The sequence below is a fragment of the Eutrigla gurnardus genome, assembly GCF_963514095.1.
Source record: "Eutrigla gurnardus genome assembly, chromosome: 11".
Lineage (NCBI taxonomy): Eukaryota > Metazoa > Chordata > Actinopteri > Perciformes > Triglidae > Eutrigla > Eutrigla gurnardus.
Window position 1 is genome coordinate 3,613,479 of NC_139925.1, and position 13,916 is coordinate 3,627,394.

At 42.5% G+C, this 13,916-nt stretch overlaps 1 protein-coding gene across 1 annotated transcript; it reads left to right on the forward strand.

Annotated features, from left to right (window-relative positions):
- Positions 1–5,094: 5,094 nt before the first annotated feature.
- Positions 5,095–7,052, forward strand: nanp (N-acetylneuraminic acid phosphatase). Its single transcript, XM_084021757.1, has 2 exons — positions 5,095–5,462; positions 6,023–7,052. Exons 1-2 carry the CDS (start codon positions 5,373–5,375, stop codon positions 6,662–6,664), a joined length of 732 nt encoding a protein of 243 aa, XP_083877883.1. The 5' UTR covers positions 5,095–5,372; the 3' UTR covers positions 6,665–7,052.
- The last annotated feature ends 6,864 nt before the right edge of the window (positions 7,053–13,916 follow it).

Here is a 13,916-nt window from a genome sequence, read left to right on the forward strand (position 1 = left end):
GTCAACAGCAGACCCTCCTCCACCCGAAGCCTCCGCCAACTGTCATCTGCACTCCTCCCACGAGGACGGTGGAGAAGAAGACAAAACAACCCACCAATGGAAAAGTGTCAGCAACCGGTGCAGTCAGAGTCAAGCAGCTCTTCACCATCTGTTTTCCTCGACATCAAGATCCAATCAGAGTCTGAGGGGGAAAGGGGGGGCACCTGATTGGGTTTGTTTTCTCGTCCTTGAGAAGAAATATCCAGAGTAAACCATCGGGCAGAAACGAGGAGAACGTTATGAGTGGATGTGAGTGTTTTCTTCCCCCTCCTCTTAAACTTTATTGTATGTTTCATAAATTCACAATATTGTTAATTTACTTTCATAGGAACTTATAAATAACTGTAGCGGTATTAATACACGTCCAAATAATCACTACATTTTTACACAAGAAGATCAATGCCACACATGTCACATCTGTATTGGAGCTACAGCTGGTTAGCTTAGCTTAGCATAAAGAATGTAAACAAGGGTCCAAAAGTTTAAATGAAAAGAAAAAAAGAATATTTAACCAGATTAAAGCTCACGGATTAATATCTTACATCCTGCTTCTTTATTTTTTTTAAATATAAAGTATGAATCAGAATGTTTTGATTCAATGACAACAGAACATGTTTTGCATTCGTCCCCTGCAGGGTTTTTCCGAGGGAAATGTTGTGTTTAAGCGTGTGATGTCATGAGTTTCAAAATCACACACTTGCAAAGAAGTTTCCAATTTCAAGATGACTTGTTTTCCCACAAAGTTGACTTGTGCTTCTGCTATTCAATTACCAGATTTTATTTTTTTCAAATACTTAAAAAAATGAAAATAGAAGTACTGATTCAACTTTTTTATTCAAGCAAAAGTGAAAAAAGTACAAGCTCTGAAGGATAAAGTAAAAAGAATGCGCTATTTTTCATTAAAGGTTAACAGAACTTTGCATCATATTAATAACAAGTGTCTCATAACTGTTTGCAAAGATTCTTCTTACCCCCGATGTTTACTGGCTACAGGACTGGATCCAGACTGGATGATCCACCAGGGTCCGGGCCGTGGGGGGCTCTCGGGGCTATCCTCCAGTGACCATGCATAGTTTGACTCCCTCCCTGCTGCTGCGTTGGTTCAGCGGTCGGTCAGAAGTACTCAGGTGTATCGGCACACAGATGGGGGCAACTGGAAACCTGCCAGACTACGGGAGGTCCCGGCTTCTCACAGGGAACACTTAGAGACACTCTGAATGTTTGACCCACAGAAGGGCACATTTTTGTTGATGGGCAACTTTTTTTTTTTGCCTCAAAGTGTAAGAAAGCTACGACGGCGTATCAGGGCCACTGCAGGAAAAAAAAACAAAAAAAAAAGGAGCCGAGAGAGGGGGGCAATATGCAAAGAAGAAAAGTCGCAAATTTGTGAGTTTATAAAGTCGCAGATTTGCTTCTTTCTTATAGAGGTCATAGAGGAAGTACGTTGCTTGACCGGATGTTTGCCGTTGTTATGACAACAAGTGAAAGCTACCACTAGCATCTTAGCCCAACTGCCCCGATCAATGAACACCCATAAGATGACAGTTTGTCCTCATTTAAATAAAACCAACAATAAGCATCAACATTATCACCCTAAGGACCTTAACGAGGCGTTGGCACATGTGATGGATTCATTAGAAACATAAATGCTCTCGTCGTACTTCAGCACAGGTGTTATATAATCATATATCTTTTTTTTGTTGTTGAAGCAGATGCAAAGTACTTCTTTGATCTTATGTAATAAGTGATGTGTGTCTGGGTGTGAGTCTGGTCGGAGGCCCCCTGAACACACGATTTACATAAGCTGGAGCAGGAAGGCGTATCGGTCCTCGATCAGACAGAGAACGTTGCGTAACGACACACGAGGCTCCATCCTGCCCCAGATCAGCTTGTTTGTGTTTGTGTGTACATGCAGGTTTCCAGACTCCCCTTGTTACCATGACAAAGTGCCATTAGGCGCATTTAGACCGTAGTTCATACATTCCCCCGGCCTCGATAAGATCTCACATCTACGTGTGTGTGTGTGTGTGTGTGTGTGTGTGTGTGTGTGTGTGTGTGTGTGTGTGTGTGTGTGTGTGTGTGTGTGTGTGTGTGTGTGTGTGTGTGGTTGTAGTTTGTCTCTCTATCAGAGCACCAGGTCAAAGACAAAGAACAGCTGACTTCCAGTTATTATCACGCATTGTCTGCATATTTGATCCAAATCTTTCAAAAGCCAAAGAATGTTTAATATTTGAGCGTCCTGTGCTACGTGTCTGGTGTCACACACACACAGCTCAGGATCATTATGATTCATGGACTCCATTCTCTTCAGGTTATTAAGAATGTAGACGGTATGTGAGAACGGACGTCGTCATGGTGACGTCACCGGTTGGTTTGTGGACTTTGAAGCCTCTGGTTTGGCATGTTGGCTGTTCCCATGTTTTTGTGCAACCAGTGGAAGGAAGTGACCATATTTGGACTGCAGAGTAGCGACGGGTGGATCTGATGAAACACAAACAGCAGAGCGGAAACCTTACTGGATCTGGATCCATGTGGATTCTGGTGTGAAGCTGCTAACAAAGTTAGCTTCTGTAATTCAAGGTCAACTTTACAGATAAGTGTTAAAGTCATCTTAGTCGCTAACTAGCGTGGTAGCGACCTGTCAATCAGCAGGTAGCCCCGCCCCCTAAAGCATCCCCTGCTTTCTGGTCTGGTGGACTCTAAATGGACCATAATGTACTAAATGAACATCATGCTGGATTGAAGAAGACTTGAAACTAGAGATTGAGACCATAAACTCATGTTTACAATGTTTACTGAGATAATACATCAAGAGAGAAGTAGGACCATTTTCTCATAGACTTCTATACAACCAGAGAGGAGTCGCCCCCTGGTGGCCAGCAGAGAGAAGTAGGACCATTTTCTCATAGACTTCTATACAACCAGAGAGGAGTCGCCCCCTGGTGGCCAGCAGAGAGAAGTAGGACCATTTTCTCATAGACTTCTATACAAGCAGAGAGGAGTCGCCCCCTGGTGGCCAGCAGAGAGAAGTAGGACCATTTTCTCATAGACTTCTATACAACCAGAGAGGAGTCACCCCCTGGTGGCCAGCAGAGAGAATGACAGTTTAAGGCACTTTAGCTTGGCTTCACTTCTGAGATCTAACGTCCTTTGAACCTAACGTAATAAGCTCCTTCTTCCTCTGTTGGCCTTCAGACTCACCTGTCCCCGTGGCGTACACCAAAGCCAGAATTAGTTATCAAAGAGCCAACCTGGTCCCGCCGTAAACACATAAACGCAGACTAACCCTGAGATCAGAAACACACCGCCGGCCCAGACGAAGCCAGGGAGGGTCACTAGAAGATCATAGGTGATAATAAAGCCTTTTATCGCGTGAGCCAGATCCAATAAGTGTTTTCTTCTAGCTACGAGGTGTTTGGCGGAATGACACCCTTAATAATCGGCCTTAGATGGGGGTTCGTGCCCGGTCGGGAGATAGCGTGCAGCCACGGCCACCCACACAGATAAAAGAGGAAGGGTGTCGTGCAGACAAAGACACCGGGCCTCACCGGCCTGCACTTTCTTGCACAGTCACACTCAGCCTGTTAGGGAAGTCATTTGCTTTTTTTTCCTCCCCCCTTCTACATCAAAAGGGAAATTCCATCTTTACGCGTGTACGTTCACTCGTCACGCAGCCACTGTTTATGTTTCTCTTTCCTTTTTTTTCTTTCTTTTTTTAAGGTTAAGGCTAATCATCTGTCATTTAAACAAGCGTATTCCTCCTTCGCATGCGAGCAGGAGGTGTTTTTGTTTGTTCTGCCAGCCTCTCGCACACATTTCCTTGATTTATAGTCTATCTTTGACATTTTTTTTTTTTTTTTGTCCAAGGTAATTGAAATAATCAGGGTGCTCTTAAAGACACAAGCACACACGCTGCTGTCAGAACACCGTGGGGTGATGTGAGAAGAGGAGTGTGATTTGTGATCAGGGTTTGGTCGTGCAGCAGGCCTGCACACTGTTGCGTGTGAACCTCTGGCTCGCTGCCACCGTGAGAGAGGAGTTAAAGGGCAGGTTACATAAGAATTGAGGTATGTTTTGATTTTGAAAGAGTGTGTGTGTGTGTGTGTGTGTGTGTGTGTGTGTGTGTGTGTGTGTGTGTGTGTGTGTGTGTGTGTGTGTGTGTGTGTGTGTGTGTGTCTCATGGAATATGTGTTTAAATTGGCAATACACCTGGTCAAGTGTCACGTATGGGGCATTTAATATGACGAGTGATGACACTGATTGTTTTCCTTTGATGTTGATTACGCCTGTCTATAAATCATTTCGGAGTGAAATGTTAGCGGCTTCTTTCACAAATCGAAACAAAAAAAAAACTTGCCCATAATGGAAAAATTTCGTGTGCTGTCTGAATAACAGGGAGGCTCCATTTGTTTTAAAACAAAATCACTTTAATATTTCTATGGTGTGTTTAAGTTTGCCACTCGCATGTAGTCTTCAGTACTTTTACATTGTTTCATTGTACATTTATTTAAATAATAACATAAATAAATGAAGTATGGTCTATGAACTTTTGTAACCTTACAATTTGCGGAGGTTTTTAAAATTTTTAAATATGTTAAAATTAAAAAAATCATGCAGCCTAATGCAAGTCATTATAAGAACAACAAAATATATATGATATAATATTTATACCGCCTAATGTAGGTCATTATAAATACAAAATATATATAATTATTATTATTATTATTATTATTATTATTATTATTATTATTATTATTATTATTATATAAATCTTTTTAGTTCGTTTTTTAACTTATAATGCCTTCCACCACGTGACAATGTAAATATGTGTGTATATTTAAACATATTGTTTTTTATTATTGATAATGATTTTTTTTATTTTTTTTAGTTATAGTGAATATAATGAGCTACTTATACACAAGCAAATGTTTTGTTTTTTATTACATGGCGTCCTCTCGAGGAAGAAAGTCGCAAGTACTTAAAGAGTTACTTAAGAACTACCACTCCCAGCATGCAGTTTACCCGGCAGTGCGCTACTTCCGCAATAAAACCAACCCAGGAACGTTAAAAGAGGAGTTGTGCCGCGTCGCATCGATGAGTTGCCACGCATGCGCAGTAAAACTCTGGTTCCGCGTCTACGAGCTGTCGCGCGAGCGTTTCCCTCCAAGAAGTTCTGGCACGCGAAGGCTACCAGAGTTCACCAGACCTTCGAGAATCCGTTCAGTCGCACTGCGCATGTGTCACGCCACAAGCTCGCGTCCGTGCCCCATCCTACTCTCAGCAGCCTTGGAGGAAGCGAGCAGCGCGGCTCGTGAGTGGACGGCGCTTCCGGGATGGACGGCCGCGCCGTGAAGGCGATCCTGTTCGACCTGGACAACACGCTCATCGAAACGAGTCGCGCGAACGGAACAGCGATTAGAAAGGTGACGTAGCATTTAAATCGAGCGGTTTGTGACGTCAACCTAACGGTACGTTCAATGAAGTCGGTTTAAAAAGGTAAGGCGTGGATTTACAGGTGACAGGTGAACTCTTCCATTTTTATGGAAAGGCCAGAACCGGATGTCTGTGGTTTATGACTAGGAATTTGATGACGTCACCGTTATGCTGACCAAAGATATACACGATTCACTATTCTTAAAACTCTTAAAAATGGCAATGAAACATACACGTATCAGTTTGTTAAGTTCTTAAATAATACGATCATAAATAATCATTTATTTTTATTTATTTTGTTTTACTATTGTTTATTATTGTTTTATTTTATCTCATTTTTGTTTACATTTTATTTATTTTATATCATTATCATTCATTTTAAAGTACTTTGTGCTATATGAAATATAAATACATTTGACTTTGATAAGGACTAGGTGGCCTTCTCGTCTCTTTCCACCCGTTCCTTTGACCGTGCTTCTTCTTACTGTTTCACTGCACTTTGGCTGAAACTTCTAATTGCTGAATTAAAATGTGCATTAATGTCTTCCAGACCAGCGAGCTGTTGAAGACCACGCTGGCCCTCGATGACGCCACCGTCTGTAGTATATGTGACAAGTTCAAGCAGAAGCTTCTCCAGGAGACCTTTGACCCCTCCGCCGGCCGCTCCATCGACGAGGTCCGTGCGGGTCACTGGGAGGAGAGCATCCGGGAGGTGGCGGGCAGCCGCTCCACGCCCTCTCTGGCGTCTCGGTGCTACCACCTGTGGAAAAGCAGCCGCCTGGAGCTCCTCGTTCTGTCCCCGGAGACACGTGACCTCCTGACGCGACTTCGCCGTACATACAAGCTGCTGCTGCTGACCAACGGCGAGGCCCAGACGCAGAGGGAGAAGGTGAAGGTGGCCGCCTGCGAGGAGTTCTTCGATGCCGTCGTGATCGGGGGGGAGCACCCGGAGCAGAAACCGTTCACCTCCATCTTCTCGTTGTGCTTCGCCAGGCTGCAGGTGGAGGCCCGGGACTGCGTGATGGTGGGAGACTCTCTGGACACGGACATTCAGGGGGGCTTCAACGCCAACGTACGGGCTACGGTTTGGATCAGCAGCGCGGGAGGCGAGGCGCCAGACGGCCTAGCGAAACCAGACTACACGATCCCGACTGTGCTGGACCTGCCAGGTGTTCTGGAACAGCTGGAATAAGGACGACAGCTGATTCAAGCCATGTGTGAAGCAGGTGAACCAGAGCCGTGGAGATGCATCCATCTGTTAAACTTGAAACTACAGAAAATAATAATAATAAAAGGTATAAACAATCAGGCACCTTTGTGTCAATTAAATGCAACAGATTTCATGAGTCAGTCATCCCATCATACGAGCTTGGGGGGCCCCCTAGTGGCCGCGGGGGACCCATGCACCCGCTGGTGCATTTATAGCAAGAAACAGCTCTGAGGTGAACGGAGAGAGGGACCAAGTGGGATTTTTTGGGTCATTTGTAATTGTGAGAATGTTAAAAAAAAAAGTGCATTGAAGAGAAATGTTATATAAATGATTTTCTACCTGAAGAAGGTTCCAGTTTTAATAAAGAGATTTTCAAACATTTGTAGAGCTGAATGGATCCAAATACATCATGACTCTTTTTCATTATGTTATACTAGGACTGTTTTCAACAGACTATAACATTACTTTTTTAAGGCTTTTTTCAACATAGAGAACTATAATGTTAATTCATAGCACAAAATGTCACACTAAGTAATGAGCTATAACGTACTACAATCAGATGAGCCAAATAATAAGCAACTTCAACATGAGTTCATTGTTAATTTGATATTTTATTGTGTCAGCTTGAAACCATACAAACGTAGGAAAGTGCATGGAGAAGCAAATCCCAAACAATCCATGAACCAAAACAGAACACGTCTCGGCTGCACTTCATTTTATTGACCACTAGATGTCCGACTCTTTAGTCGTTTGAAGCCTCGAGTAATGAAGCGTGTTTTGAGTCGCTACCTCGTTAGTGAGTCCAACTTTGCTGAAGAGTCCACACGGTGGGAAACTTTGCCGACTAAAGGAAGTGCATCCCTCTGGAAACGGAAGTATGTTTCCTCCTTCTGCATCGTTGGTGTTTATTGGCGGTTGGCAAACCAACTTTAAGGCGCAGTGCCGCCACCAACTGGACTGGAGTGAAACAGGAGATACAGGACAAGAAAGAAACACAGAAATACGCTGTGACGTGTAAGACGTTGTTGTTGTTGTGCAGCTGTTTGTTGTCCAGTAGAAATAGTGTAAAAAGACCGGGTCCCGCTGTGTTACTCAGGCTGCTCTACAGCGTCTATTCACAGGCGCGATCCCACTACTGAGCGGCACGGGGGCTTTGACCTGCTTCGTCTCCGACCTGGGCCGGTGCACCCCTCCTTAGACGACCTGCCGGTCCCAGGCTCCCCCAGGACCACCATACCGATACCGAACTTAGTACGGACACCCGATCCACATAGTCCGCTGCAGCTCAGAGGTCCTGAGCTCAAACGGTCCTCCAGCCTCAGCCTCCCGGGGACTTGGATTACAGGCGCGCGCCACCGCACCCGGCGATACCTGTCCTCATTCAGAGAGGTTTTGGTGCTCTTGAGGAAGTGACGTCACTACGCTTCAGTGGCATCACGTGACGAAAACAAACCTGGCAGGTGTAATGATGAAGGCTGATTAAAAAAAATATATATATAGTAGCCTATGTCGGGAAAAAATCTGAAAAAAGGTCAAATTATAGTATGTAAAAAAACTACAAAAAGGCAAATTATAGTATGTCGAAAAAAGTTGCAAAAAAGTCAAATTATAGTATTTTTAAAAAATCGGGGAAAAAAACAAATTATAGTATGTAAAAAAAACTACAAAAAGGCAAATTATAGTAGCCTATGTAGAAAAAAGTTGCAAAAAAGTCCAAATATAGAATGTAAAAAAAAAGTCCAAATATAGTATGCTACAAAAGGTCAGAAAAAGTCATATTATAGTATGTCAAAAAAAAGTCAGAAAAAAAGTCAAAATATAGTCTGATAAAAAAACGAAGAAAAAAGTAATATTATAGTATGTCGAAAAAAGTCAGAAAAAAAGTCAAATAATAGAATGTTGAAAAAACTTTAAAGAAGTAGTAAAATTATAGTATTTAAAAAAAATCTGAAAAAAAGACTGGGTCCCGCTGTGTTACTCAGGCTGCTCTACAGCGTCTATTCACAGGCACGATCCCACTACTGAGCGGCACGGGGGCTTTGACCTGCTCCGTCTCCGACCTGGGCCGGTGCACCCCTCCTTAGACGACCTGCCGGTCCCGGGCTCCCCCAGGATCACCATACCGATACCGAACTTAGTACGGACACCCGATCCACATGGTCCGCTGCAGCTCAGAGGTCCTGAGCTCAAACGGTCCTCCAGCCTCAGCCTCCCGGGAACTTGGATTACAGGCGCGCGCCACCGCACCCGGCGGTACCTGTCCTCATTCAGAGAGGTTTTGGTGCTCTTGAGGAAGTGACGTCACTACGCTTCAGTGGCATCACGTGACGAAAACAAACCTGGCAGGTGTAATGATGAAGGCTGATTAAAATATATATATATATATAGTATGTCGGGAAGAAATCTGAAAAAAGGTCAAATTATAGTATGTAAAAAAACTACAAAAAAGGCAAAATATAGTATGTCGAAAAAAGTTGCATAAAAGTCAAATTATAGCATTTTTAAAAAATCTGGAAAAAAAACAAATTATAGTATGTAAAAAAAACTACAAAAAAGCAAATTATAGTATGTAAAAAAAAAAGTCAAAATATAGTATGCTAAAAAAGGTCAGAAAAAGTCATATTATAGTATGTCGAAAAAAAACTAAGAAAAAAATAATTATAGTATGTCGAAAAAAGTCAGAAAAAAAGTCAAATAATAGAATGTTGAAAAAACTTTAAAGAAGTAGTAAAATTATAGTATTTAAAAAAAATCTGAAAAAAAGACTGGGTCCCGCTTTGTTACTCAGGCTGCTCTACAGCGTCTATTCACAGGCGCGATCCCACTACTGAGCGGCACGGGGGCTTTGACCTGCTCCGTCTCCGACCTGGGCCGGTGCACCCCTCCTTAGACGACCTGCCGGTCCCAGGCTCCCCCAGGACCACCATACCGATACCGAACTTCGTACGGACACCCGATCCACATAGTCCGCTGCAGCTCAGAGGTCCTGAGCTCAAACGGTCCTCCAGCCTCAGCCTCCCGGGGACTTGGATTACAGGCGCGCGCCACCGCACCCGGCGATACCTGTCCTCATTCAGAGAGGTTTTGGTGCTCTTGAGGAAGTGACGTCACTACGCTTCAGTGGCATCACGTGACGAAAACAAACCCGGCAGTTGCAATGATGAAGGCTGATTAAAAAATATATATATATATAGTAGCCTATGTCGGGAAAAAATCTGAAAAAGGTCAAATTATAGTATGTAAAAAAACTACAAAAAAGGCAAAATATAGTATGTCGAAAAAAGTTGCAAAAAAGTCAAATTATAGTATTTTTAAAAAATCGGGGAAAAAAACAAATTATAGTATGTAAAAAAAACTACAAAAAGGCAAATTATAGTAGCCTATGTAGAAAAAAGTTGCAAAAAAGTCCAAATATAGAATGTAAAAAAAAAAGTCAAAATATAGTATGTCAAAAAAAGTCCGAAAAAAGTCAAATAATACTTTTTCGAAAAAAAACTAAGAAAAAAATAATTATAGTATGTCGAAAAAAGTCAGAAAAAAAGTCAAATAATAGAATGTTGAAAAAAACTTTTAAAAAAAAGTAAAATTATAGTATTTATAAAAAATCTGAAAAAACAAACAAATTATAGTATGTAAAGAAATCTGAAAAAAAGACTGGGTCCCGCTGTGTTACTCAGGCTGCTCTACAGCGTCTATTCACAGGCGCGATCCCACTACTGAGCGGCACGGGGGCTTTGACCTGCTCCGTCTCCGACCTGGGCCGGTGCACCCCTCCTTAGACGACCTGCCGGTCCCGGGCTCCCCCAGGACCACCATACCGATACCGAACTTAGTACGGACACCCGATCCACATAGTCCGCTGCAGCTCAGAGGTCCTGAGCTCAAACGGTCCTCCAGCCTCAGCCTCCCGGGAACTTGGATTACAGGCGCGCGCCACCGCACCCGGCGGTACCTGTCCTCATTCAGAGAGGTTTTGGTGCTCTTGAGGAAGTGACGTCACTACGCTTCAGTGGCATCACGTGACGAAAACAAACCTGGCAGGTGTAATGATGAAGGCTGATTAAAAAATATATATATATAGTAGCCTATGTCGGGAAAAATCTGAAAAAAGGTCAAATTATAGTATGTAAAAAAACTACAAAAAAGGCAAAATATAGTATGTCGAAAAAAGTTGCATAAAAAACAAATTATAGTATGTAAAAAAAACTACAAAAAAGCAAATTATAGTATGTAAAAAAAAAAGTCAAAATATAGTATGCTAAAAAAGGTCAGAAAAAGTCATATTATAGTATGTCGAAAAAAAACTAAGAAAAAAATAATTATAGTATGTCGAAAAAAGTCAGAAAAAAAGTCAAATAATAGAATGTTGAAAAAAACTTTTAAAAAAAAGTAAAATTATAGTATTTATAAAAAATCTGAAAAAACAAACAAATTATAGTATGTAAAGAAATCTGAAAAAAAGACTCGGTCCCGCTGTGTTACTCAGGCTGCTCTACAGCGTCTATTCACAGGCGCGATCCCACTACTGAGCGGCACGGGGGCTTTGACCTGCTCCGTCTCCGACCTGGGCCGGTGCACCCCTCCTTAGACGACCTGCCGGTCCCGGGCTCCCCCAGGACCACCATACCGATACCGAACTTAGTACGGACACCCGATCCACATAGTCCGCTGCAGCTCAGAGGTCCTGAGCTCAAACGGTCCTCCAGCCTCAACCTCCCGGGGACTTGGATTACAGGCACGCGCCACCGCACCCGGCGGTACCTGTCCTCATTCAGAGAGGTTTTGGTGCTCTTGAGGAAGTGACGTCACTACGCTTCAGTGGCATCACGTGACGAAAACAAACCTGGCAGGTGTAATGATGAAGGCTGATTAAAGATTTATTGAAAAAAAGGCTGATTAAAAAAGGCTGATTAAAAAAAAAAAAATGATAGTATGTCAAAAAAAAAATCTGAAAAAAGTTAAATTATAGAATGTTGAAAAAACTTTTTACAAAAAAGTAAAATTATAGTATTTAAAAAAAAAATCTGAAAAAAAAAACAAATTATAGTATGTAAAGAAAACTACAAAAAAGGCAAATTATAGTAGCCTATGTCGAAAAAAATCTGAAAAAAGTAATATTATAGTATGTCGAAAAAAGTCAGAAAAAAAGTCAAATAATAGAATGTTGAAAAAACTTTAAAGAAGTAGTAAAATTATAGTATTTAAAAAAAATCTGAAAAAAAGACCGGGTCCCGCTGTGTTACTCAGGCTGCACTACAGCGTCTATTCACAGGCGCGATCCCACTACTGAGCGGCACGGGGGCTTTGACCTGCTCCGTCTCCGACCTGGGCCGGTGCACCCCTCCTTAGACGACCTGCCGGTCCCGGGCTCCCCCAGGACCACCATACCGATACCGAACTTAGTACGGACACCCGATCCACATAGTCCGCTGCAGCTCAGAGGTCCTGAGCTCAAACGGTCCTCCAGCCTCAGCCTCCCGGGGACTTGGATTACAGGCGCGCGCCACCGCACCCGGCGATACCTGTCCTCATTCAGAGAGGTTTTGGTGCTCTTGAGGAAGTGACGTCACTACGCTTCAGTGGCATCACGTGACGAAAACAAACCCGGCAGGTATAATGATGAAGGCTGATTAAAAAAATATATATATATATAGTATGTTGGGAAAAAATCTGAAAAAAGGTCAAATTATAGTATGTAAAATAAACTACAAAAAGGCAAATTATAGTAGCCTATGTAGGAAAAAGTTGCAAAAAAGTCCAAATATAGAATGTAAAAAAAAAAGTCAAAATATAGTATGCTAAAAAAGGTCAGAAAAAGTCATATTATAGCATGTCAAAAAAATATCAGAAAAAAAGTCAAAATATAGTATGCTAAAAAAACTTTAAAGAAGTAGTAAAATTATAGTATGTAAAAAAAATCTGAAAAAAAGACCGGGTCCCGCTGTGTTACTCAGGCTGCACTACAGCGTCTATTCACAGGCGCGATCCCACTACTGAGCGGCACGGGGGCTTTGACCTGCTCCGTCTCCGACCTGGGCCGGTGCACCCCTCCTTAGACGACCTGCCGGTCCCGGGCTCCCCCAGGACCACCATACCGATACCGAACTTAGTACGGACACCCGATCCACATAGTCCGCTGCAGCTCAGAGGTCCTGAGCTCAAACGGTCCTCCAGCCTCAGCCTCCCGGGGACTTGGATTACAGGCGCGCGCCACCGCACCCGGCGGTACTTGTCCTCATTCAGAGAGATTTTGAGGCTCTTGAGGAAGTGACGTCATCACGCTTTTTTTTTAAATACTATAATTTTACTTTTTTCTTATTTTTTTTCAACATTCTATTATTTGACTTTTTTTCTGGCTTTTTTCGACATACTATAATATGACTTTTTCTGACCTTTTTTACCATACTATATTTTGACTTTTTTGCAACTTTTTTCTACATACTATAATTTGACTTTTTTCAGATTTTTTTCGACATAGGCTACTATAATTTCCCTTTTTTGTAGTTTTTTTTACATACTATAATTTGGGTTTTTTTTCAGATTTTTTTTTAAATACTATAATTTTACTTTTTTGTAAAAAGTCTTTTCAACATTATATAATTTGACTTTTTTTTCTGACTTTTTTCGACATACTATAATTATTTTTTTATTTATTTTTTCGACATAGTATAATTTGACTTTTTTCTGACTTTTTTTTTGACATACTATAATTTTTTTTTTTTTAATCAGCCTTTTTTAATCAGCCTTTTTTTCAACAAATCTTTAATCAGCCTTCATCATTACACCTGCCAGGTTTGTTTTCGTCACGTGATGCCACTGAAGCGTCACTTCCTCAAGAGCACCAAAACCTCTCTGAATGAGGACAGGTACCGCCGGGTGCGGTGGCGCGCGCCTGTAATCCAAGTCCCCGGGAGGCTGAGGCTGGAGGACCGTTTGAGCTCAGGACCTCTGAGCTGCAGCGGACTATGTGGATCGGGTGTCCGTACTAAGTTCGGTATCGGTATGGTGGTCCTGGGGGAGCCTGGGACCGGCAGGTCGTCTAAGGAGGGGTGCACCGGCCCAGGTCGGAGACGGAGCAGGTCAAAGCCCCCGTGCCGCTCAGTAGTGGGATCGCGCCTGTGAATAGACGCTGTAGTGCAGCCTGAGTAACACAGCGGGACCCGGTCTTTTTACACTCTTTCTACTGGACAACAAACAGCTGGACAACAACGTCTTTACACGTCACAGCAGCTTC